The 25977-nt window shown below is 40.2% G+C and overlaps 1 protein-coding gene across 3 annotated transcripts in view; it reads left to right on the top strand.

Annotated features, from left to right (window-relative positions):
- Positions 1-25977, top strand: part of GRM3 (glutamate metabotropic receptor 3) — a 101648-nt gene that overhangs the window by 62676 nt on the left and 12995 nt on the right. For all 3 annotated transcript variants that reach the window (XM_015629157.3, XM_015629158.3, XM_015629156.3), the window contains one exon: positions 7463-8318. In XM_015629157.3, coding sequence (XP_015484643.1) covers positions 7463-8318 — 856 coding nt within the window. The remainder of the gene's footprint in view (positions 1-7462; positions 8319-25977) is intronic.

Raw genomic sequence — 25977 nt, 5'->3', positions numbered from 1 at the left:
TCTGAAAATCCCACAGTAACCAATCACTATGCAGTCCTTTTCATTTGGTTTTGGGCTATAATTTTTATTTCTTCAGGTGCACATTTCCACCTTTTGCTAAGGGTAAACTGTAAGACTTTACAGGGATAGATAAGTAACCACTGAGATCACAGGTAAGAAGGAAGGAGCTCTAAAATACAATGAAAGAATCATAGAATCATTAAGATTGGAAAAGACCTTTAAGATCATCAAGTGTGATTTAACCCAGTACTGCCAAGTCCACCATTAAACCATGTTCCCAAGTTCCACATCTACAGGTTTTGTAAATACTTCCACAGCTGGTGAATCTATCACATCTCTGGGCAGCCTGTTCCAATGCCTGACCACCAATTCAGTGAAGAAATTTTTCTTAGTGTCTAATCTAAACCTCCCCTTGCTCTACTTGAGACCCTTTCCTTTTGTCCTATCACTTGTTACATGGGAGAAGAGACCAAAGCCCACCTGGCTACAGTATCCCTTCAGGGAGCTGTAGTAAACAGCAAAAAGCTGTTCCAATGGGAGAGGATGTCACAAGAGAAAGTGGCCAAAGAACTAGCTAGGATCACCTAGATATCACCTATACTTATTCAACATCTTCTGACTAGGACTTACTCTACACTCATTCTACCCCTTCTGACTAGGATTTATTCTTCAGTTAATGAGTCTCAAATTACCATATTTATCACTGATAGCTCTTTTAACTCCAGAAGCAATTCTGTGTTCTGTTAGAAGCAACAGCCCCAATTTTAGTACCTTTTCTGATCATGTGTAAATGGGACGTGAGTCACAGGCAGGTTTATCAAGTCTCAGAGAAGAGCTGCACTCCTCATGCAAAGTGGGGTCTTTTGCACAGGTCTCTTTTCAGGGTGCAAGTTTGGTGCTCAGCTAACTTCACTTCAACAGTAATGTTCCATGGAGGCAGAGTGCATATGTGACAGCTCACTGTGCCATCCCCTGCAGGAAAAAAGAAAAAAGATTTCCAAACAATTCATTCAAAGCACAACATTTCTCTGCATGCCCTCCATGGTTTGTTTTTTATTGCACAGGACAGATGCAAATGTAAAAATAAATTCCCAGATCCTGTGCAGAAATCCTAGCTGTTATTCTGACAGTATTCCTTACTTTTGATGTTCATTTTGCAGATGAATTCATTTCATAGTTCAAACACTGCTTCTCTCTGTGTGACAGCTACTGAGTCCACTGCAAGTATTTAGGTATATTTTTCCCAGCTTCATTGCCTAAATTTTCAGGAGAAGAGCAAAGCTAAAAATAATGTTTCCTTCACCCCTTTTCCCTCTAACAAAAAATAACAGACATTTTTATTAGTTTGACAGTGAACTATCTTTTCCTGAGTTACCTTTTGGACGGAATTTTGTTAAGGAACATTACTTACAAACTAGGAAACAGCCCTCTTAATATCAAAGAGTGAGAAAGCTGGTGGAAACCTCTGCTTCAGTCCTGCAATGCACCAGAAGATTCCATAGGAGAATAAGCCAGGCTGGGACTCCTAAATAATCTCACTGCATCTGGTTGAGTTCCTTACAACTGACCTTTAATGATTTAAGGAACTGGGGTATTGGCATTCCCAGTGACCTTCTGGGGTCAGTGCTTGGAGTGCTGCTGAAGCCAAATTGGTGCTTTCTGCTGCAGGTCATGACACAGCCCCTGTGCAGTCACTGCCTTAAACAGTGCTTAGTATAATATCCCAGAGATGGAACCCTTAGTTTTAAAATGGGCTAGGGAGACATGATGTTCCAGGCTGATAAAGGTTTTTCAGTTCTGAAAGCAGTGAGGCCCTTAAGGTCCTAATTTCCCTTTGAAAACAAATTAGCTTGGAGTGATTTTTTTCTTAGGACCAAGGTGAGCAGCTGCATTTGCATCACTGAACTCTCCACCTCCCAAATACTCCCAAATTATGTGAGTATGTCACAAGTGTCCAGACTGAGTCACTCTGGGTCACAATGCCCCCAGGTAGGAGCCTCCTAAACCCAAGAGAAGAGGGAAAATTATGGTGGAACCCAGCTTTTCAGTATTGCTCATATTTACTGCCAGTGATACAGTCTGGCAGCTCAGTAGGCTCACAGCCTGCTCTGCTGTATCTGCAGAGACATAGCCAGTACACAGATAGAAATAAAGATTTCTGTTTATTCTATTCCCATTGGATCACATCTAGAATAATACCTCTAACTTGGGGTCCCTTGGTAAAAGGACAATTCAATAAACACAAACATAATCATGGGGAGAGGAGACTGGAGAGCAAATGCTACAAGAAGAAATTGAGGGAATTGCACATGTTCAGCCTGGAGAAGAGAAGGTTTAGTGGGTACCTAAGATCAGCTTTTCAGTATGTACAGGTTTGTTCTCAGGAACACAAAGTAAATGTATTTATCAACATGATGCAGGACTAGAGAATAGAAGAAAATACTTATTAATTGAAAAAGGGGAGATTTTAACCTGAGAAAAAATGCACATCCCAAATATACATGGGACCATGGGGTGAATGCACAGGCCAGTGGAGACTATTGACTAGAGAAGTACCTCATTTAGTCCTTACATTAGGTTTATGCCTGAACCTTCCACATCCCAGACCATTCAGAACCAGTGTTTTTTTCCTGCCTTTCTAAAGCAGGAAACCAGCTCTTTCTGCCAAAATTTTGGTATATTTTTAGATTTAAGGAACAAGAAAAATTTAAATAAGAAAAAAAACCCCTATATTATATATTGGTATGAATGCTTTAGGTGCAGTTTGACTTCCAACTGCCCAAATAATAACAAAAAAGCCAACAAGGTAGATTACCATCATTTAGGAACTGGATAAAACATACATTAGCCACTGTCCATGTTCCTTCAAAGAGATCAGGCCCTGTGTTATAGCAATGATCTAGAATTTAGGAAAACCTTTTGACATAGCTTTGCCATGGTCTTGCTGTGGGAATCTGGACTTGCAACTTATTCCCAGAAATAGAAAGACTTTCTCAGGAGACCAAAGACAGCAACAGAATCTCCATTAGGACAGATTGCAGCTCAGAGAGACAGAAATTTGCTCAGTTTCTCAGTAGAGAAAAAACTCCTTTACCTTAATCTTGTTCTGCCCCACAGCCTGATTTATTGTCTGTTCAGAGTAGCTCTTTCCTGTCTCTAAGGAGCTCTGTGAAATTAGATTCATTAAGCCATGTTAAGTGCCACGAGATTCTCACATGGTTAAATTTCAGAAGGGCAGAGAGCAGTGTCATCTAACAAGGGGCCTCCTCTGTCCAACAAATGTGCAATACACACTTCTGTGTTATGGCAAAGACACCCTACCTCTTATAGTATTTTTGAGATTTATCTTTTTCTCTTTTCCCAAAATATTTCCTGTGTTTTCTGGTCCCATACACATTCAAAAAAATCCATGCAATAATCTCTGGGCCATTAGAAAGGGAAATTTTAACAAAAATATCAGAATAAATCCTACTACTAGCAAAAAAAAAATAAAAATTAAATCCTACGAAGGTTAAGAAAATGTTCAATGAGATTCAATATATCATAAGACAGATCGAGGTTACTGAGACATAGAGGTGTTACCTCTCTGTCCCCATTTACCAGCAGGATTCCTGAATGGCCACAAATACACTTAGAAACTAGGTTCCTGTGTTTGATATCTGTATCTAATTCATGGTTCCTCACAGGTGGTTATTATGAAGCCATTTTCAGTGTTTTAAACAAGATTGGCGCTATCCCACAAGCATTTATCCTGTCCCTGCAGCTCAGAGAAGCAGAAGTGACAGATGTGGAATGGGAGAGGGACACTGGTCTCCCCTGCCACTGCCACAGCCCCTTCATTTGCAGGATTTGCTGGTGCCAATGTGTCCCCAAGGAGGGACGTGGCTGGCACTGGACTTACTGCCATGTTCATGTTGGACAACAAACCACCCACCATCCCAGCAGCTGGGTGAGAGCCAGGCTCGCCTGGGGAGTGGGCACTTGACCACAGGATAGTGGCTGCACTAACGAGCCCAGCAGCATGAGAGCAAATAAAGGTTTCCCATCTCTCTGAATGTGAGCTCCATCGACACGCTTTGCTCACAGCAAGCTGTGCAAAGGGGCTGTTTTGGTCTGCAGATGCAGAATATCCAGGCTTATCTTCAAAGGTATCTGCAAAACCCACCAGTTTTGATAGCAAAAAACCTGGCTACTATTGCTACTTAAGTGCCAACATATGGATTTCAGGCACTAATTGCATGCACCACGGCTTGATTAAATTGCTCCCTGGAGCTTTGCCAGAATAAATTATCTCACTTAGCAAAAGCTGTATCTGCACTGCAATTTTGAAGCTGTTCCACACATGCCAAGGCAGCATGGAGCTACTCTGGAGGTGTGCCTCAGGTGGTTCAATCTCAGTGCACATAACTCTGGTTTACATCCCACTGTCCTCTACTACACTGAGCAGATGTGGTATTGGATATTAGCTCCTCTCCAGAACCTGCTACCTGTGCTCTTATCCTGTTAGTCTCTTAACCAGGATAACATTTTCATGATCAAATACTCAGATCAGCATGAAAATGGTTGTTCTGAAATCATCTGCATCAACTATGTGCCTGAGACCTGAGCATTTTTTAAAAATTAGTCCCTAATATCAAGATGTTACAATATTCCAGAAAATTCCCCCTGGAGAATTTCAAGAAGTTTCCTGATCTGAATTAACAACAGAAACAACTTCACTGAACTCCATGAGCAGTAATAATTCTCAGGGATGATTGGGTGATCCTTTATGATTAATCAGCCTTCCTCATATATTTTTTAATTTTTAGTCCATGAAAAATCTACCATCTGGACAGCTTAGTAATGAAGAGCTTTACAGCAAACAGCTGTAAACACATGAAAATTTTCTTCTCCCCAGGGCACAGGCGTCAGAATCGCAGCTGTTTGCTGGGACCCTAGAAGTGTAGTGGCCTCCAAGGCTGAGAACCCCCATGTAAACTGGGAAAGTAGTTCTATGCATGCTTTTGCTGCTTAGACTAAAAGGAAAAAAATAAAAAATAAAAGGCACAAAGAGAAAAACAAAAAAATCAAACTAGCTATAAAGCTGCTTTATTTGTTAGGAACACCTTTCTGTGAGATGAAGGCTTGTTCACTCACTGACCAGCATTACCTGAGCTGCTGAAAATGGACTTCTTGTTTAACCAATTTGAAGGGGGAAATGCAGAATGAAATGTGTGCATATCTTCATTATGGTTTAGCAGAAATAAAACTATTCCTGCTAGAATAAACTGAGACAAGAATAGCAATTTCAGCCTACACAGTTCTGCAGGAAATGTTCCAGAATAGCTACATGGAGTACATTCTTATTACCAAATCAGAGTGCTCTTGAGAGAGGCCATGTGAACCAAACCATGTGGATATGTGGGCATGTAATCAAAGTTACAAAGCCACAGGGACTGAACAATGCTCAAAGCATCCATTGTACCTTGGTGACAGAGCAAGCCTCTCTTCCCATCCTGTTGCTTTAAAGCAGTTCATTTCCATCACCAGATGCAAATTAAATCCCACATTTCCAGTAAAAGGCAGTTTAATGACTGTTACCATCTAGCAGGGAGGTTAAGAACACAACAGCTGCTTTCTGAGGGACACTAACTTGTTCAGCTGCAGTGCTCCCAGCCTTGTGCCTGTACTCACTGCAAAACTGCAGTGTCAGATAAAGCTCAGGATACTCCTTCCAAGCACTGTAGAAAAGGTTTTATTTTGGCTTAAACTAAAATAAACCACTAGCAATGTTTTTTCTTTGGTGAAGGCAAACTTCAACTCTACATCTACAGCTGAGATGCCAGGACACCTGATCTTTCCTGGTATTCCAGGACAGGAAGGACAGAACCTCCTGGAATCCTCAGTTCCATATGGCCCAGAGGTTGTGAAAGTCCCTGTACATGTATATCTGGCCCAGATGAGATTACACCAGTTTGTAAGGGCAGACTGAGCTACAGCAGGACACTGCTTCAATGTCTGCAATACAGAAAAGACAGAATCTAAATCTATAAAATCCTAAGTCATACAGGTTGCTGAAAAGCAATAAAAATTTTCTGGGTTTTTTTGTTGTTTTTTTTTCTTTATTTTTTTACCAGACTGTCTAACTTGCTATTGATGTCTGAGCCTTCAAAATTTGCCTCTTCTACAACATTTTTTCCAAAACAGTCCTTTGACTTTGAGTTCTTACAGACAACAGTCTGTGGTTAAAGAAACATCTGGGGAAGATTAAAAAAATTAAATGATTGGGCAATTTTTAATAACTTTCCCTTGGGAATCTCAAGTGCACTACTGCAACAATCTCAAGCACACTATTGTTTTCAAATGGTTTCATCAGGCTGTACTCCAAGATTAGCTTCAAATTTAATTTACTGGACAGAACTTCTAGTTACCAATCTTCCATTTGTCATTTAAGAAACTATCACAGGAAAAAAATGCCATAATCTTTCTTCATTTCTTCCCACACGTGATCAAGAGTTGCACTTCTGTGAGAGCAGCAAAGTAGATTTGGAAATATTTAAGTATTGGACATAATCACATATGGAAAAAAAAAAAAGAGAAAAAAGAAAAAAGAAAAAGCAGGACTTTGGTCCACATAAATCAAACCAGAAGGGCAAATTGAGATTATTAAAAATTTTTGTTATTTATCAAAAACTGTAGGTCAACATGACACTAGCTCATCTGGGTAGAGCATAGTGCATAGAATCACAAGATCATGGGTTTGGTCCCTATATGGGCTAAAAAGTTGGATTTTATGATCCTTAAGGGTATCTTCCAATTGAGACAATTCTATGATTCTGTCATTGTGTGAATCTGTGATTCTGTGGTTCTGTGACATTGTCAAACACTTGAAGACTACTAACATACAAAAAATGTACCACCTCACCTGGTCTGCAGCCAGAACATCTCAGAAAAACAGTTTAAATGAGTGAAAAATAGGAGAGGTGGGAACTTATCTCAAATGAATGAGATTAAAAAGTTCTGCAAAAGGCCTGTATATTTGTGATATTTGTACAAAAAGGAAATTTATGTCTTATTAGTACATTTGGTCATCAAATACAATGAATCTTGGTGAAGATGATTCCCACTATGAACAGCAAAAGCACGCAAATCCCCAGGCCTTAGTAAGGAACACAATCTGAAACTGAAATATATTGTCCATTTGTGTCTCATTATCTGTTGCTTAAACAGGCTCAGTTTCACTAAAATAAAGGTCCTTTGCAATCCTAGGGAATTAACTGGGCATCAGAACAGGTTTTGTGCATATGCTTAGCGCAATGCTTTCCATGGAGTTTGTTATCAGCATCCTCTGTCAACACCCTCAATCTGTGATCATCAGAACATCTCTCATTAAAAAACACTGCAAGTGCTTTTCCCTAAATATTTCTGTTCCATTTTATAAATACCACTCTTTAGTAATCTGTGCACCCCCCTTTGTCTCTAGGTGGCAAACTTGCTCAGACTCTTCCAGATCCCCCAGATAAGCTACGCCTCCACCAGTGCCAAGCTGAGCGACAAATCCCGCTACGATTATTTCGCACGGACAGTGCCCCCGGACTTCTACCAAGCCAAAGCCATGGCTGAAATCTTGAGGTATTTCAACTGGACGTACGTGTCAACAGTGGCTTCCGAAGGAGACTACGGGGAGACGGGGATCGAGGCCTTTGAGCAGGAAGCTCGGCTGCGCAACATCTGCATCGCCACCTCCGAGAAAGTGGGGCGCTCCAACATCAGGAAGTCGTACGACGGCGTGATCAGGGAGCTGCTCCAGAAACCCAACGCCAGGGTGGTGGTGCTCTTCATGCGAGGCGACGACTCCCGGGAGCTCATTGCGGCCGCCAACCGCTTCAACGTGTCCTTCACCTGGATCGCCAGCGACGGGTGGGGAGCTCAGGAGAGCATCGTCAAGGGCAATGAGCACATAGCCTCCGGGGCCATAACCTTGGAGCTCGCTTCCCATCCGGTTAAAGAGTTTGACAAGTACTTCCAAAGTCTCAGCCCTTACAACAACAGGCGCAACCCCTGGTTCAAGGACTTCTGGGAGCAAAAATTCCAGTGTAACCTGCAGAACCGGAAACCCCATAAAAAGGCTTGTGAAAAGCACTTCACCATCAACAGTTCCAACTATGAGCAAGAATCCAAGATCATGTTTGTTGTGAATGCCGTGTATGCAATGGCTCATGCATTGCATAAAATGCAGAGGACTCTCTGCCCAAACACCACCAAACTCTGTGATGCCATGAAGCATCTGGATGGCAGGAAGCTGTACAAAGATTATCTCCTGAAAGTAAACTTTACAGGTAATAACTCCTCTTTTGGTACCTACAGAATGTAATTAAGCACTGTAATTAAGGAAATGTTCATCAGTCAAGGTAACAGCTAGCCAAATTCCTGGCAGCAGCTATTTACACAGTTCAGACCAGGGTGGTACACAGGCAATGTCAATCCTATCATAAAAAGGCAGAAAGGAGAAGGAAGAGGAGATTGGTAAGAACCCCAGAAAAAACAGGTTGATGCTCCTCCTGCTTCCAGCAGAAGGAAAGGGTGAAGGTGACAACAGCTGGTCTTGGCAATGGCACTCCATCCTCTAAAATTCCACACACCAACACCCATTTAATTCACAGCCAATTTGGGCATGTCTGAAAGCCAATGGTCCTTTCACCACCTGCTACACCAGGCAGCTTCCCACCCTTCCCTTGCCAAGACCTGGCCTTCTCTCCCTCACTTTGCTACAAATTTACATAATTACTGGACCATAGCCAATGTCCTTGCAATAGTAAAGTAATAATTCCTGTCATAGAACCAGATGTAAATAAATTATTTAAATATATGGTGTAGTGCCATTACCTGTGTTACAGAACTACAGGCTTAATGGCAAAATATAGAAAAAGCTACATTAAACATGTGCAGGAGATGTGGAGTGTGGTCAGTCTAGGAATGATATGAGCAAACTTCAGGGGGGACTGGCTGCATAGCACTTGGCATCTCTGTGGTTTTGCCACCACATATGGCTGAATTTAGCTTTTTTATTAATACTATGACATAACAATATTACACCCTACCAAAGCTAAATAGATCTATACAGAGGAAACAGGTAAAATGTAGAACATACTGGGGTTTTTTGCTGCATATCTGAGTTTTTTCTGAAGCATCTAGGTTGTATTTCTATGTATTATGAAACTGATACTCTCAACTGACTGAGCTGATAGTAAGGAACCATCATGCTGTGCTTTGAATGAGAACTAGCTCCAAGAAGAATTGAAGGATAAACATGTGTAGGATGCAGCATGCTCAGTCCCAGGAGATTGTAATTGTAATTGTACAACGCTAATAACACTGAAAACTACATAAAATTGTCAAATTGGAGCTTGAACTTTTCCCTCCTTTAGAGGTGTTCTCAGCATCTAATCACCTCTAAATACTACCAACCACATCCCTGGTACTTCTGTAGCTCCCAGTGGGGTGCAGCTGCTGTAGCCAAGCACTCAAGTCAGAATGAAACAAAGCTTTTGTGTTTAGACCTCTGGAAATTAAGAATAATCCTTTCTCCTTCCCCTCCTCCTGTAGCACTTACAACATAGAAACTACTTTCTCGCTTGCCTGCACTTATCCTCAGAGATACTTGAATTTCCTTAAATTGTTGAAATCAATTGTTTTTAGGAGGACAGCACTTCATGGGAGCTGATTCCTGGAATGCTGATCAGGAGGGAAGGCAGTGGTGTGCTTCTGTCCCTGCCAGGGAGATACTTCATGACTGTAATGACCTACCTAAATGAGTAGGCACTTCAGTATTTTAAAGTTCAATTATTTTGAAGATTTTTCTGATGCTACAGGTATTTTTATGTGCTTAAATGAAAACACTATTAATAGATTCCAGCCTTAAGGCTAAGCAACCTTTGTTCAAATATAGGATTCTTAATCATTTTTCTAACATGCAGATATTTTTACGCACCTAAGCATTTTCCCATTCAACATCTATATATAAGGACAAAATAACCCAAATTTTCTTTGACCAAAGTCTCAGGAAAAATGTTAGTTATCTAGAACCAGAAAAATTAGTTTTAATTTTGAATTAAATATATTTTATATTTTTATGAATTAGGAGTTGAAGCTGTTCAAGATGGAAAAAGAAATTGAAGCCTGTAATTTTTTAGTTTTGAAAATAGAAAGCTCTTTTTTGAACCAAATTAATTTTATTAAAAATCAGCATGAAAATCTTTGAAACTCTGAAGGGCTTTATTTTCCATTAATTCTCATTTCCAATTTAAAACATTAAGAAACCTGTCAAGTTCTTTTCCAATGGCTTTGTTCCATATACATTTTTTTACCAGCTTACAACATGATTTGCTCCTCTCTTTATTATTAGTTCTTCCATTATAATGTGAATCCGTGTTTTAATGTAAGTTATTTTTAAGCAGGTGAGTGATTTTTATGTAGTGAGTTATTAAGCAAATCTTCCATTCCTTCTTCCTTTCAGAAGGATGTGAAAAATTAATACATATGTGAGATTTTAATACATATAAGTCTTGTCATTGGTTTCTATGGGACCAAAACCTATTCTTTGCTCTTTCTTGGCTGAAGAAAACCTTTGGGTGTGTGGTTAAAGCAATATGAGGACCTTGTTGCATGGTACATTTGATCAATGACACTCTCATATTTCCACCTCCAAAACTGAGACTGTTTTCCCAGCACAGAGAGAGGGTGGCATGGAAGTTGCCAGTCCAGCAGCTGCGCTGCAGCCAAGTGAGGCTGTGGATTTCTCTCTTCTTTAGCCTGGGAAGCAATCCACACCCACCACAAGGAAGCAGAAAGGTGATAACCATATTTGCAGACACACAAGCAGCTATTCAAGCAATGCCTCCTCTGCTGAAAGGCAGAGATCCACATGGATAAGCCCTGCAAGCACAGAAATCAAGCAAAGAAATGGTGGAAGAAATCAAGAAAATGGCCCTGAATGTCTCGTTCCAGTTTCCTGGAACATGGTGTATTTCACACACACCAGTCTGAGTAAAACATCGAGTGTGGTTCTGTGACTGGTGTGGGACGGAGCAATTTTAGACATTTACCCTTCAAACTCAAATTAGTCTTGATTAGCCTTTGATTACAGTTAATGGAGGGGATCAGCACTTACAGAGTGTGCTCCAGCCCATGAGAGGTATGATTTGCCCCTGCATCTCTTGCTACTGACTACAAATGGAGTACAGAGTGACTAAGATTTATTTTCACTTGCCATTTAGCTGAAGGCCTGAAGTGAAACTCTCAGGAACAGCAATAATTTGATTTGCAAGGAAATACTCAGGGACCAGCTAACAAGAGGGTGGTTGCAGGGATCTGGCCAGGATTTGTGCTAGTCCTGCCACTTGTACTGCCACTGCTGCTGACATGCTGTTCATTATTTCACTAATATCTCTGGGTTCCTAGTTAGTTCTCCTTTTTCATTAAATTGAAATAACTCTACAGAACAGCAGTGTGGGATGCAGGCAGGGTGAAATTTCACTCCTTATTGTCTGTGAAATACACCAGGCACATCAGTTTCTTGCAAGTCAGTAAGACATATATGACAAATGTCATGATATCCTGAATCTTTTCAGCAGAGGAAAAAAGGGACACCTGTGCCTAGTTCCAGCTTCCTGCAGCAGGATGTGAGAATACAAAGTCCAGCCCCTAGATAAATGCACTCACTCAGTTTCAGTGTTTGTATGTTTATATGGCCTTTCAAAGAGATATAGGCTGGTTCATCTGCTTGATCTTCCCATCCTCTACATTCCCTCCTGAGGGCACAAGGGCAGCACTTGATGTTCTAAATCATGATGGTTTTCTGCTGATAAAGAGATGCCTGTTCAAGAGGCTGTTAACTTGTATTACCAGAGCAACAAGGAAGTGCTGAATAAAAGTATACGTGTCCATGGCAGAGAGCACACAGTAAACTCAACTTCTCGCCATGCCCAGCCATTGCCTGGTGAGGGGCAGCATACAGAGGGGTTCCTGGGAGGGCTGAGAATCCAGGGATGAGCCCACATATCCAGAAGCCTTGCTCCCTCACAAGAGTGGAGGGGACAGTGAAGAAAACAGGTTTGCTGACTATTTTAGGTTGTTTAAGCCACCAGCACAACACAGAAAAGCAGTGTTGTCATTGCCCACAGCACTGCTGCAAGCCTCACATTTGACAAGTGCCAGGACTGTGTGAGAGGGGTGTCCATCATTTGGGACAAAAAAGTGGCAGGGTCCTGCACAGCTGTGCCCTACATGTAGCTGCCTGGTGTAGCTGCTCCTCCTGGACATTGGACTGGAGGTGAGGAAGGGCAGCAATGACAGTGAAAGAGCAGCATTAGATCCAGAGTTGCTTATCTGGTGCAGGATAACAGCCTTGTCACCCAGGAGTGTGGAGCTGGGCTCCAGCTTTTCCCACTCCAGTTAGCTGGCCTGATGGTAGAACAGGACTAACCCCGTCCTCAGGCTAATGTGGTTTGGATTTTGGAATGTATGCATGTCCATGTTTTTAATGCAGTTTTCTGAACCTGCACAGCTAATGGTTGGAGGAATTTGGCAAAAGTAGAAGAATTAGAAAAAAGATAATTAAAAATTTTAGACAATGCTTATTTAACGTACTCAGTGTCTTTTCCTATCCCTTTCTCCCTCCTGAGTTACCAGAATCACTGTCATGGTGCTTTCCGTCTTGTGTTCAGAAATCCATCTCTTCTACAGCAAAGCCTGTATCATCAAAACTGCCTCATCCTGGGCAAGTCCTGGGTTAGTCCTTGGCTAACCAGAATGACTACTCCAAATGAGGAAAGGGTTGTAAGTCATGTCTGATTTGTCCCCTTTCCTCCACTGGACTTTATGACAAAACCTCTGTTCTTACCTGGTTTTACGTTTCTATGTGGTTCATTTTTTCCTTCTCTTCCTCCTCTCTCTGCCCCAGTCAACACTGAAATAATATGAAGCAGAAGCACAAATTTGCCTTCTCATTTATGCTTGAACACTGGTGACTTCTGTTGTGGGAACACAATTTCACAGACCATTTCCATCGTATCTGTTCCATCCAAGTAAGAAAGAGCTTAAGCCGTGGTCTGCAACAAGCAGATGTCACCTTTCCTCTGAGCACAGCAGCACTGCTTGGTCCCTGCTCTGGGATTTAGCCATAAGTATTTCCTGTCAAAAGTGCACTTCAAAACTGAATACTCAGCCAGGCTGCATGGAGCACAGACCAAAAGAATGCTGTATGTGCTATCACGAGCAGATTACAGCTGCAGAAACCTCAAAGGCCGGCTACGAGTTTACTGTGGGGAGTACCTGTGCAGGCTAAAGCCAGAGCTCAGAGCCCAGCTCTGCAGCAGATGGCCCTGCTACTCCACCACCTCACCCAAGGAGCTCCTTCTCATCAGGTCAGATCCCCCTTGCCTTCAGCACTCAGCAGTGAGGTCCTCATGGCCTTCCTTGGGATGCCTCTTTGTAGAATAAACCAGAACATGCTTTCAGATAAAGGCAAAGCTCACATGGGCAGAAGGCATCCAATACCTTGTTAATCATAAAAGTTGTAAAAGTGTAATACATGATGGATTTGTAGATAATGAAAGCCAGGAAAATGAGTGAATTCCCCAAGATACTAATTAAAAATCTACATGAAAAAGATGTCTAAGATTTATAGAAAAAAATTACTGCCTTTTCCTGGGACCACAAATGTGTTATAGTGTTTAAAACCTTGCAAGTAGCAAAGGGACAGTCTCTGAAAGTACACTTGAGACTTTCTGTTTCAGAATAGAGGAATAGTTGAACCCACACAGTATTTTCACATATTCTCTCTGTACTGGAGTTACACTGGTGTAAATACACAGAGACCTGCAGCAAGGTTTTGCTGGCCTGGTAATCCTGATAGCCCCATCTGCTTTCTCCTCTCTTTACAGGCATCATGGGATCTGCTGTTCCTTTACTTTGGGTAAATTTACTCTCCAAGAGTAAATAAGCTAATCTCTATTTAGTATGTGTATACACATACTAAATAAATTAATATATAATTATAATTATATATACATAATGTATAATATATATATAATTATATATAATTATAATAATAAATTATTTACTATATTTATTTACTTATATATATGCATTTATATATAATTTTAATTATGTATGCTATAGATGCATAATCTACGAAATCATAAAATTAAAAAAAAATGCATTTTGGGTGGTCTCTATTCTAACTTCCTGCTGAAAGGTAAGGCAGCTGTGAAATCAGACAAATTTGTTCAGGTCTTTATAGATGTAAACTGGTTGAAACTAAAATGCTAAAGAACCTTTTCAACACTCGGTTTAGGTTTAACGTATCATGATGGCAAGCAACTGGTCTGCACTCTGGATGTGTTGTGTGTCAGTCACTGCACCTTGTGAACTGGATACCTGAGCTGGCAGAGGGACACAGGTGGCACCTGTTCCAAATAAAATTTCCATTAAACTTCTCTCACCATAATGGCAGGTTAGTGACCTGCCTGTTAATGGTGTCTGCTATCAAGCCAGAGATCATCATAAAAAGCTGCTGTTTCATGCTTTCCCTTGTCACTAATTCACAGTAATTAGCCTGAGTGAGCAGGAGCAGAGGCTGAATTGTGTTTTTTCCCCTTGAGATAAGCTCCAGCAGCTGAGGCCAAGGTGTGCTGGGCCATTGCTCCCCATCTAACTCAGGTACTTTTGCTTGGTGCCACCACTGTCACCTGCTGCCACTGCTCTCTGCCTGACCTGGGCACTGAGCTCCCATGGACAGAAAGATGGGAAAGGCAGCATTAGCAGGACACAGAGCAGCAACAGCTTTTCTTCATAGTCCTCAGAAGTCTCTGGAAGTATGTTGCCTTTGGCCTTTACCCAGCTGGGTGTCGTTCTTGGAAAGCCTGCAGAAACCACAGGCCAGCAACAGCCCCAAATTTGTTATAGGGGCATATTTAGGTGAAAGTACTTTGGCACCCCTAAAATTGCAACTAGATCTCCATCTCGGTTTCCTCTACTTGAATATTTAAACAACCCACCACTTCAGCTGAGTTATGAAATACTGAACATAAAATTATATAGTCTATGCCTTGTATGTAATTTATAGTCAGCTGCTTATCTCCTATTAATAATGTAGCCTTCAGGCAGCCATAAATCTCTAGATTTCACAGCATCCATGAGAGTGTGTAAATGAGGATGAGATTAGACACCCTGTGTTTGTGGAGAAACACATGACTGCCAAACAGCAATGATTTTCTTTCAGATCACATATTTGAGAGACAGAAGGCTTGGTAACCTAATTTCTCTAAATCACAGGCTCCTGTGTGTGCCTGGTGCTTGTTTTATAATATATATTTTTTTTTATCTTTTGTTTTGCTGCAAATGATATGTGAATCCCAAACACCAATGGTCTGCACAAGTCCTCAGGGGAGCAGAAAGTCTCATACAACCTTTTCTTCCCCCCATTATGCACACTCCCCTTCTCAATCCTACAGGGTTTTACAGCAGGGGGGAAGCCCAGGACATGCCATGGGATTATATTCTTATTCTTCATGCAGATTTACCTGGGAGAAATGTTTAAACACAATAAGAGATGTCAGGTCTGCTTCCTTTTCTTGCGACCTTGAAGGAGAAAGTATCAGGTGAGAAAGAAGACTTTGGTCCAGGATTCCTATCCCTTGCATTTTAGCATCTAATTTGGCTCTAAAAGGCCCATGGAAAGACCAGATTCTTCTCTACCACGTGATACTGGAAGAGCACTTTGGTACTTTCATATTTAATATCAGTGAGTCTCACTTGCACGCTGAGATACTGCAATAGTAGGGGCTGACAGAGGCAAAGGCTGTGCTCAGAACATGACCACAGAAGTGCTGAGGATGAGAACAACACAAGAGCAGGTGATTCCATTTTAATCTTTTGAGCAATCCAGGTGTGCCCTGGACTTCCAGTGAGTCTCCAAGAAAACCCATCTTTTGAAAAGGTAATGAAGAAAACTACAGAAAGTCACAATTCCAGATGTCAAATCCCAAAGATAACTAAATGTTGTTATTTTTACAAAACCTATATCCTTGTTAGCAGTGAATAATTATACTACAAAGGCAGAAGTGAAAGCATAAACTATAGAAAAGTATTTTTCCTCCTGAAATAACGTTAATTTCATTACATTCCTGGAAGACATTTTCTTCACCCAGTAGAGCACAGTACAAAGATATTTCCAGGCTAAGAGTGGTTAAACAGAAACAGGGACAAGACCAGTACAGCTGCATCAGTGAGACATTGACACTCAGCCCAGCCTGGTGCTGCTATCTAGACATGGATCATGGCCTGAATCCTACATCGATTCCACATAGCAAGTTTGCAAACAAATTTGTCCCAAGCCAACTGCTGTATTTGTACTTGTTAAACTGCAGCCCAGATGAGCATGTGAATCTATTTCAGCTTTCTGCAAAGCCTGAACTATTCCCTTCAAGTTTGTCTGTTCTATTTCTGATTCCCAGGGCAAAAAACCTCCACTACTCACTGATACGGGCCTGCTTCTCTATAAAAAAGGGACAAAGAAACTCAATCCAAACTCAAAACAGCCATTTTACACATTTTCCACTAGCATATTGTCCCAAAATTTTCCCCAGTTTTTCAAAAAGCAACTACCTCTACATCTACATTCAAAGAGCAGAAACCCTTTTTACATATTCATGCTGTTCACAAACTGATCTTCTGCACAACTCCCATCAATTGCAAACTGGATGGACCTGACAGACAAATGTGTGTGACTTTCATTTCCTCATTTGTCAGAGCCAAGTTTCTAAACACCTCTAAAAGCATCCCAGAGAATATCTGGCTTGACATCACTGCAATATTTATGATTATTTATTGTTATTATGGTTAGCAGATATAGAATATAATGTAAAAATATATTTCATTGCTGTTATCTTGGTGAGTCATTTCCTTTTGTTTCCTTCTTCCTGCCATGAAAGTATATTTGTCTGAGCATATAACAAGACAAAGAATATTAAAATTCTTCAAGGCAAGGAGAACAAGACACATATTCATGCACAGGGATATCAGAGACAGAGAAACTTCTAACAGAAATGTCCATGAAATTCTAGCTGTAGCATGGCTATAGGAACAATCCTTTGATTTGCTCTTCTGCTTTTTGTTCTATCCATGGGCAGCTTACCTGCTCACTGTTGGGATGAAAACAGGTTCAGCACTAAGCCAGAAAGGACCATGTCTCCCAATATAAATCCTTAAATTTAAGGCATGTATTTTATAAAGAAATTACCAAGATCAGTAATTTGGTATGGGTCCCCACACAAAAACTGACTCTTTCCCAAATGCATGTGAAGAACAGCTCAGAGCCAGAAGCTGTGGGGATGGGAATGATGGCTGCAAACACCCAGTAGATGGAAAGCAGAGGTTATTGTACCTCACAATCTGAAGGCCCCTGCCCCCTCAGTCTTGCATATGAATTTCATCTCCTACTGTTTTGTTTCTCTTGCACAAGCCTATCTTTCTACTTGGCAATATATGCACCATCCCATCTCTTCTAGACTAATGACACATATACATCTAGCATTTTCTTACAAAAGAAATTCAAGAACATTTCTGAAGGCTGAGAGGTATTCACTTTTTAAATGCATATCTGCAATTGCTCCTCAATTCAATGAAGGTTTAATGCAGAACATTTTTCTACTTGCTACACAGATTCCAGGCAATTTGATGGAATAAGCTAAGGCAACAATTCCTTTGTACATATGAAATATTTACCAGTTCTGTGACTGAAATATGAGGCTCAGCGAAGAAAACACCATAGTTTTATTCAGGGAAGGGATTGCACTGTGCTCAGGGGAAATGGGGAAACTACTGGTGTGAGAAAGCTGAGGGAAGCCCAGGCTTGAACAGAGTCCTCTTGCAGAATGTATGTGCTACAGAAATCCTATGTAACTCTGTAGCTGACAGAATATGGATTTTCAGGGTGGACTGAGATTCCTAAAGGCTACATCTGATATCACTTAGATTCTGTGACCCAGTATTAACCACATTTGTTGTATGGATTGGAAAAAACACAGAGAGGCACAAACACTCACATTCACAGGAGCACTCACCCACCGTTCTTTAAAATTTTATTTTACTTAACCCAAATCTGTAATGAAAAATAATATTTAATGTATTATTGTTGAGATTGCATTCATATAAAGAGTGAGCAGCAAATCCAAAATCAGTGGAAGGGAAGGGAGAGCCTTCTGGTGTTCAGGTAGCAGCACTGATAAGTTCCAGCTTCCACAGTCAGGTGACAGTCCTGGTTCTTTTTCTTGGAGAGGCTGTTACTTGTACCTTCTTGTTACTGCATTTGTTTTTTTCACTATCCACAGGATGTTTTGCACATGTTGCAAACATGCTCTTCTTTCTATTAATTATGCCCTAAAAACTGTCTTCCTGTCTTCCCAAGGTTGAATTTGTGTAGTGATCAGTAGCTAACAGCTCTTGTGCAGCTCTGGGACCTCAAGCATCTTCCTGTGCTTCTGCTACAGAACTGTCCTGCTCTCCACCCATGGAAACACTTTCTCTGTCTAACTTATACAAGAAGTCTTAAATTTGCTCCGAAACATTAGGACATGCCTGATCATATGCAGAAATTTATGGGATGGGGTTGCTGGACTCTTCTAGCCTAAGCAGCAGTTGTGTCATTGCCTGTAATAGCAGAAGGTTGTGTTCTTGTGGATCCTTCCCTTGACATAAATAACTATACCCCTATAAATAAATTTTACCTGTGGTTTCTGTAAAAGTAGGATTTTTCCATGGCATTTCTCTATTGCCCTGATGAATGCAGCAGCTGATCACTGCTCCAAGTGATCAGCTTTGTGTCAAAGATTGGCCTGCTGTACCAGGATAGGTCTCCACCAGACAGTGACTTAAAAAACCATGAAACTGGTATAGGGAACTGATGAAAATGTGCTGAAAAACTTTGTTAAACTTCTTCTACTACATTTTCACATCCATTAGAATAAATAGCTAATGGCTAGTTAATGCTCCAGTAACTAAAAGAATAAAAAGCCCATCTTTAAAGGCTCTTTGGAGAAGAAATTATCTCAAGTCAGAGGAAGGTTTGAGGCAGTACTGTTAATGTCTTTTCTAGATCTCTGAAACATTTTATCAGTCTAATCCTATCAATGTGTCTCTGCTTCCACCATAAAACAGGCAAATAAATCAACATTTTCATTTTACATTTTCCCCTGAGGTCCAGTGATTGCTGCTGCTGAACTGTTTCAGTGGAGCAAAGCATTAGCAAAAATGATTCTGTGCTCAGCTTTATCTTTTATCCCTGAGAACAGAAGAATTTGCAAGTATTAATAGGATGTGCAGGCTGTGTGCTGTAGCATAACACATGCAAATGAACCTGAAGATGTTGGGAGAGATGACGTGTTACCTTGGCAGGTTGTGTGTGCTATGCAGGAATAACCTTAAAAGCCAAGAGTTATCCCATATCTCACTCTCTTTTGACTGAAATCCCTTGCTGTGAGAAGCCTACTTTCACCTCTCTGGCTCACTCAGCATTTGGTCAGAGAGATGGACTCTGTTAAAAAGAGAATTAACTCACAATTTCAGTAAATGTGCATTTCCAGCCACTGCCCTATTATATAGAAAGAGAGTAAAAATAAAATCCAGACTCATACTTTTACAAAGGAAGATGAGCACATTCAATGTGTGTGTGGGCCTTACTCAAAATATTAGTTTTATTTCTCCATCAGTGGCCAAAATTGAAGCCACACAGCTTTCACATATTCTTTGGCACACTTTTGTGGTATAACTGGAGAACTATTGATGGAAGAAGTTACCCACCTCCCTGATGGTGTCTCACATTAGCCAGAACCCACCTTCAGAGATGCCAATTTCTTTCCACCCTCCATAGGAGATCTGTAAGAAAACTGCACTCCCAAAATAGACACAATTAATTAGTTCTTAAATTAAATTAGACTTATGTTCAAGAAATATAGATGTTTTTTTTATTCACATATTATATTCCTAAAGAAAACTGATCCACTCCAGAATCTTACACCATGTGAGGTATGTAACATTTACCTTTCCAGCTGTACTCTAATTCTCTGTCCTCCATCACCATTATGTCAGATGTGTCAAATGCTATAACTGAGCTGCATAATATGTCTGAGCCTAAAGGTTTCTGTGTTTCACTATGGTATTGTGTCTTTATTCCAGCTCTGAGGCATTCTACAGCTCCTTTTTTTCCAAGAAATGTTCAATAAATTTGAGCTGCAATTATTTCAAATACATGCACTCCTTAGAATTCACTACTTAGGGTTTTATTTTCCTACTGCAAATACAATTTCATTTTGCAAATTACCTCATTATTAGCAATTTGTAGGATGATTGCTGAGAGTTTTCAGTAGCTCCTTAACAAAAATAATAGCATAGAGTCATAAGATTTGTAGAAAGAGGCAATACCTTTATTAGACTGCCCACATATCTGGAAAAAAAAGAAGCTTTTGGCATAACATCTCTTTGTCATATCTTGTCTTGCATCTCCATCAGACCTTGTGTTTCTGATCTCTATACTTGAAAAGAAGTGAACAAAAAGCTTTCAGCAATTACTCTGCAAATGGATAGTAATGAGGCTGTTTGCAAAGGGAAATTGTGTTTCCAGCAGGAAATAAAAACTTGATATACTAAACTCTGAGCAGAGTTGTTCCTTCAAAATAAATGAAGGTCAAATTTATTGAACAATGGTGCTGATGACCTAATGGAGTGATCTTGGGTCTAAAAGCTTGTGCACTTCTTCCATCTGTAAATCCAATAAGAAATTACTTTCTTAGACACTTGAAATTTCTTACATCTTGGACTGTCACAGCTACAATATTACTACTACTAAATAATAGCACTGCAGTATAAGTAATTAAATCTATGTCAGTCCACCTGATTTGGGAGTGTCTTCATATCAAGTCAATTAGGAAATAAAAGCCAGAGGGTCTATTTCATGGTTCATTTGCTTCTGATCTCTAAGGGCAAACTATCTAACTAAATTATTCAGAGCTGTGTCTGGAAACACCTCTCTAATCCTCAAGTCCCCACAGAGGAAAGAATGTTTTAACCAACTTCCTTTAATATCTTAATAACTAAATCTATTCATATTTCCTTCAGGCTGACAAAGAAGAGCAAAAAAGTATTATTAGGTGTTTAACACTTCCTTAGACAGCTACATATGCAGTCTGGGGGTGGAATTAGCACGTCGTGAACAGTGCCTCCAAAAAGAGAAAGATTTGTGCCCCTGTGATATAACCATGTCCCCACTCTAGTCCAAAAGTAAATTTTAGCAAAATTAAAACACAGCTTCAATCTCTTCCAGCTGCATCTTGATGTACTAGAAAGAGAGGGGTAAAAGGCATGGCAGCAGTTCCCAGCTCTGAGGTTCCATGGGAATGTCCCTCACCCAAATGCTCAGGCTGGACACAAGGTACCCATAACCCCTGGCCTGGCAGAAAGAAAGTCACAACCAAAACCACAGACTCTGAGAGCAACATTAATGCTCAGAAACTGACAGAGAATCCACCAGCCAAATCAAATTTCCTGACATCAAAACATTTCAGGAGCTACCAAAGGCCAGCCCAGAAGTTATGGTTCCATCTCCTGAGCTGTGTTGTCACCCTAAAGAGTGGCCATAATTCTTTATAATGGGAGTGGGCTCCTCTTGCTTCTGTGTACAAAACAGTGAGTTGGCCTGAGGGAGGAGTTAGGCAGTTTGAAGTCATGGTTTAATTTCCTTTGTAATTGCAAGTTGATTGCTGGTTTGAATTACATTGCATGCATTTTGCCTCCTGTGCCAACCATTTCCTTAAGTGGATAAACTTAAATTAAAAGAATGGTATCAATTGAAAGGCATTTCAAAATTGGAATCTCAGAAATTACTCATATTAATTATCAACCTATCAGACTTATTTAAAGAAAAAGAAAAACACCTTGGATGATTTTCCATAAGAATTTATTTTAATGTTAAACTAAGACAACCTTAACCAAAAAAACTGCAAGAACTATTGTTAATTTCAGGGGAGATTATTTGTATTTTTAAGGAGAAATACAAGGACTGAAGAATTTTTTCATGCTTTTGCCTTCCATGTCTTGAGATCCAAGCAGTTTAAGATAGAATAAATTCTTTTTTAAAATTCCTTAAATTTTCTTAAAAAGAGTAAGGGCAATTTCACAGTTTTCTTGATGAAGGTTTGCAACTTAGCATCTAGTTCATTCTTCCCACATCCTAAAGACCACACCTATGCCACACAAGCAAGAGGACAACACATACCTGGAAATGTAAAACATTGTTTGCAGCAAGCTTTCACAGGAAAGGTAGCCTGGGAGTTCTGTGTTCAGCTAGGCTGAGGATCATGAGGATAATGACAAGCTGAAGGAATTCTTCTCATTTTTCAGACCCTTCTTATCTTATTTGGCAAATGTTCCCAGACTGTTGTCTGTGATAGCCCCCAGAGCAGCCTGTGCAGACAGCTTGTGAGACACCTGCTTGCAGGTACACTGCAGAGAGCTTGGACATGCTGCAGCCACTTGGTGCTCCAGCTGTGAGCCTTTCTGTTCCAGACATTGGTGCTACTCATCTCACTTCAGATACATAAATACTGGATGTATTTTAGATTTTCACACTCATGGTGGTCAACAGAAAAAGAGCAGTTTGGCTGGGCTATTCTAGATACCATTCTAAAGTGAACTCATTGTCTTTTGTAGGACAGAAGTTTGGGATAATTCATCCACATACATCCCTTGATAGATTGTTGCAATAAGGCCTGAGGAAAACATTTCTGTCTGACCAGTGCAAAAGTTGTGGGGATCTGTGAATAGTTTTAAAATTCCCTACAGCAAGTGCCTAGCCTAAGAGAGAAACCACAGACCTGAATGAAAAATCTGTAGGCACAGGTAGGAAAACTACATTTGTAGGGGACTAATCTGTCTCATTTGTCTCATTCATTTCTTTAATGAGAAGAAGCGATGCTGCATCTGACCCAAACACACCCTGAGACAGTGGTGCAGAGGTCAAAAACTGCTTGTCTCTGTGGTAACTAGTATTCTGTTAATTGTGGAGAGGTACAATCTAGTGACACTTCACTCTGATCTTTCCCCATACAAATTTTGAATTTGAAAACTTCAATATGCCTTCTGTCAATCAGGTATGGAACCAGCTGCGCTGTGTTGAAGCACAAACAGGAGTGGGTGCATCACTTCTCTGGTGCTCGGTCTGAATGTTCAGCCAAGCAGAAATAAGTCACTTTGACCTCAACAAGCCATATCAAGATAAAAATAAAAGAGAATGAAAATAAATATGCATTCTCAGGGTCTTTTCTGATACTTTTCAAGATAAGGCATCATACACACGGATGAGCCTGTTGGACAAACACACCATATCCTGTTATATTATTGTCTAGGCTCTTCGTTAAAGTGTTTTAAAAAGACATTGCCCTGGATATGTAACAGGAAGAGTAGAGGGGGGGTTAAAAAATAACTTTATTTTCCTGTTACATAAAAGTGTCTTATTTTTCAGTCTTAAATCAGAAATTTGGAGTTTTTGCAGCACCATCTAGTGAGACTAAGTAGGTTTCACTCAACTTTTCAGAAACTGCAGCCTGTTCCCTCTTTACCATTTGTATTTAATCATAATCTCCTCATAATCTTTGGGACCAACAAGCTGTGGAAGAAGGCACCTTCAGTGCACCCAATAGTCCTTTTCACATCTCTTTCTGAACCACATGAAATCTCCCAGCTTTGCCAACTGCCAAGCTGAGAAACTGCTGTGCTTTCATCAAGCCTTGCTGTTAATGAATTGCCTCCTAGTTAGTGAGCCGTGCCTCTGTGACCTGTACCTTGTTTAGAAAGAATACACTTTGCAAAGGGCAGATGTGTGTTTTAGGGGACGTGAAGAATGTTCTTAGACATCTTAGACAGGAATATCTGTCATCATTCCTACCAGGAAGTGTTACTGAGGATGTTTTCTATAGGACAACTTCTACACACTCAAATCTGTGCCAGACACATGCGAGACTGTGCAAAATATCCTTCCTGGCCCAAAGATGTTGCTGACAATCAAAACCCTGTCTGATTCCAAGTCAGCTGAGGTGACACACATCTTTCCCTAAGCTTCTCAGCCTCTTAAAAGATTTCCAGTGCCTAATTATGATGAAAACTGCTTTGTTTTCCTCATCTATTCATTCTTTGCTAAAAAATCCTGGAGTATTTTTCACACAACTGAGGCAATGTGCAGAATTAGAAGTATTTAAATATATTTCTCATACTACTTTTTCAAGTAGAGGTTTTTCTCAAAGATAAAATAAATCTCCTCTCAGAACTTTCTTTCTGAAATTTTTCATGTCACCAAGAGCTGTACATCACTGACACCAAAAATATTAAAAATTTCTAAATAAAAGCAACTCACCTGCTTTCAACAGCAGATAAGCACATTTTTACAAGTTATGTGACTGTTGGAAAAATTGATCCCACTTAGGAAAATGGAAACAAATGACATAATTCATTGTATAAAAGCTATGATGTTATTTTATGTTCTTATCTGTATCTGCTACTAAAACATAAATCCGCAGTTATTCCTCTCTTATCTGAAGCTGAAGAGTTTGTCCTCCACTTGCACAATGAAATTCTCTCCTCCATTAGGATTTCTACAAGGAGCTGATAGAGTTGAGCTGCCTGCACCCAGATTCCAAAGATTTCTGTCTTCTGCCCTCCTGCTCTCATAAATGTCATTGCTGTTACATCTCCATTGCTGGAACACAAAGCATCACTGGTTTAAGTCTTTTTTAATTATCCTTTATTTTCCTTGATAACTTTTTTACAAAATTCCTCTTCTGTAACTGCTTTACACAGGGCTGACTTATTTCATGAAGTGCAAGGGAAGGAGAAGATTCAAAGGCTCAAAGGAGGCAAAGTTCATATTGTCACTCAGCCCCTTAGCTAGCAGCTGATGAGATCCAGAGACTCTTGCCTGTCCTCTCCCAAGGGATGAATGTAAAAGAGCTGAGCTACAACTCTGAAATAGACCTGCCAGAAATACCTGCTATAAAGATTGTAGGTTTCCTCTCAAAACTGAGATATATAAAAAAATTTGCAGAGTGACTTATGACAGCCTGACATCGTCTCTGGAAAAACCAATTTGCAAAAACTGTTATTTTTACTCTAAAAAATAAAGTCCTGTTTTCTTGTGATAAGTATCTTTCTTGCCTATAAGCATCTTGATTTATAATTATTATTACATCATATTTTGTGAAAACATTACTTTTTGGAAGTGATCCTACGGGGATCTAGAATATGTTGATAAATTATACCTTAAAATGCCTTAGTGATTTTATATGCAATCAGTGGGTATATTAATTGCTGCCACCCAGTGGGCTCATTTGTAGGCTTTGGCTCACCATACTATAATTTAATACATCATTGTTTGGTTAAATGATTTCATCCTTTCCATCTGAAAGAGGGTGATTTATTTTCCTCTATCAGCAGCCACTAAAAATGAATGTTTCAAGCTACAAGCTTTGGTTAACTTAGAACATGTTGTCCTACAAAAATCTTTTGTTTCTTGTAGCGTGGGAACAGCCCTGTGGAAGGCAATTATACTTGAGCTTCAAGCTAACTCTGTGTGAGATAACCTGCTTTGCCTTCTGGGCCTACCCACAAAGTCTAAGGAAAGTTCTCTGCTCTATTTAAATGACAAATATTCGATCAGAATTTCTATAAGAAGTTGTTAAACATGTTACACAGAGGGAATTCTTTCCTGAAAAGTGCTGGTGTTTCAGACCCCCAGGTAACTTGCACCAGGGTGCTTGTGGCCATCAAGTTATGCACTTGACAGAGGATGTCAAAGATCCAGTTTGCAGTTTGTGTTCCTGACCTGCAGCTCCACTGGTGCCAGCAGCAGTCCCAGGCTCTCAGCCCTCCTCAGGAGCTGGCCTGGATAATGCT

The sequence above is a fragment of the Parus major genome, chromosome 1A (assembly GCF_001522545.3).
Source record: "Parus major isolate Abel chromosome 1A, Parus_major1.1, whole genome shotgun sequence".
In the NCBI taxonomy this organism is placed as follows: Eukaryota; Metazoa; Chordata; class Aves; order Passeriformes; family Paridae; genus Parus; species Parus major.
This window is presented reverse-complemented; position numbering and strand designations above follow the sequence as displayed.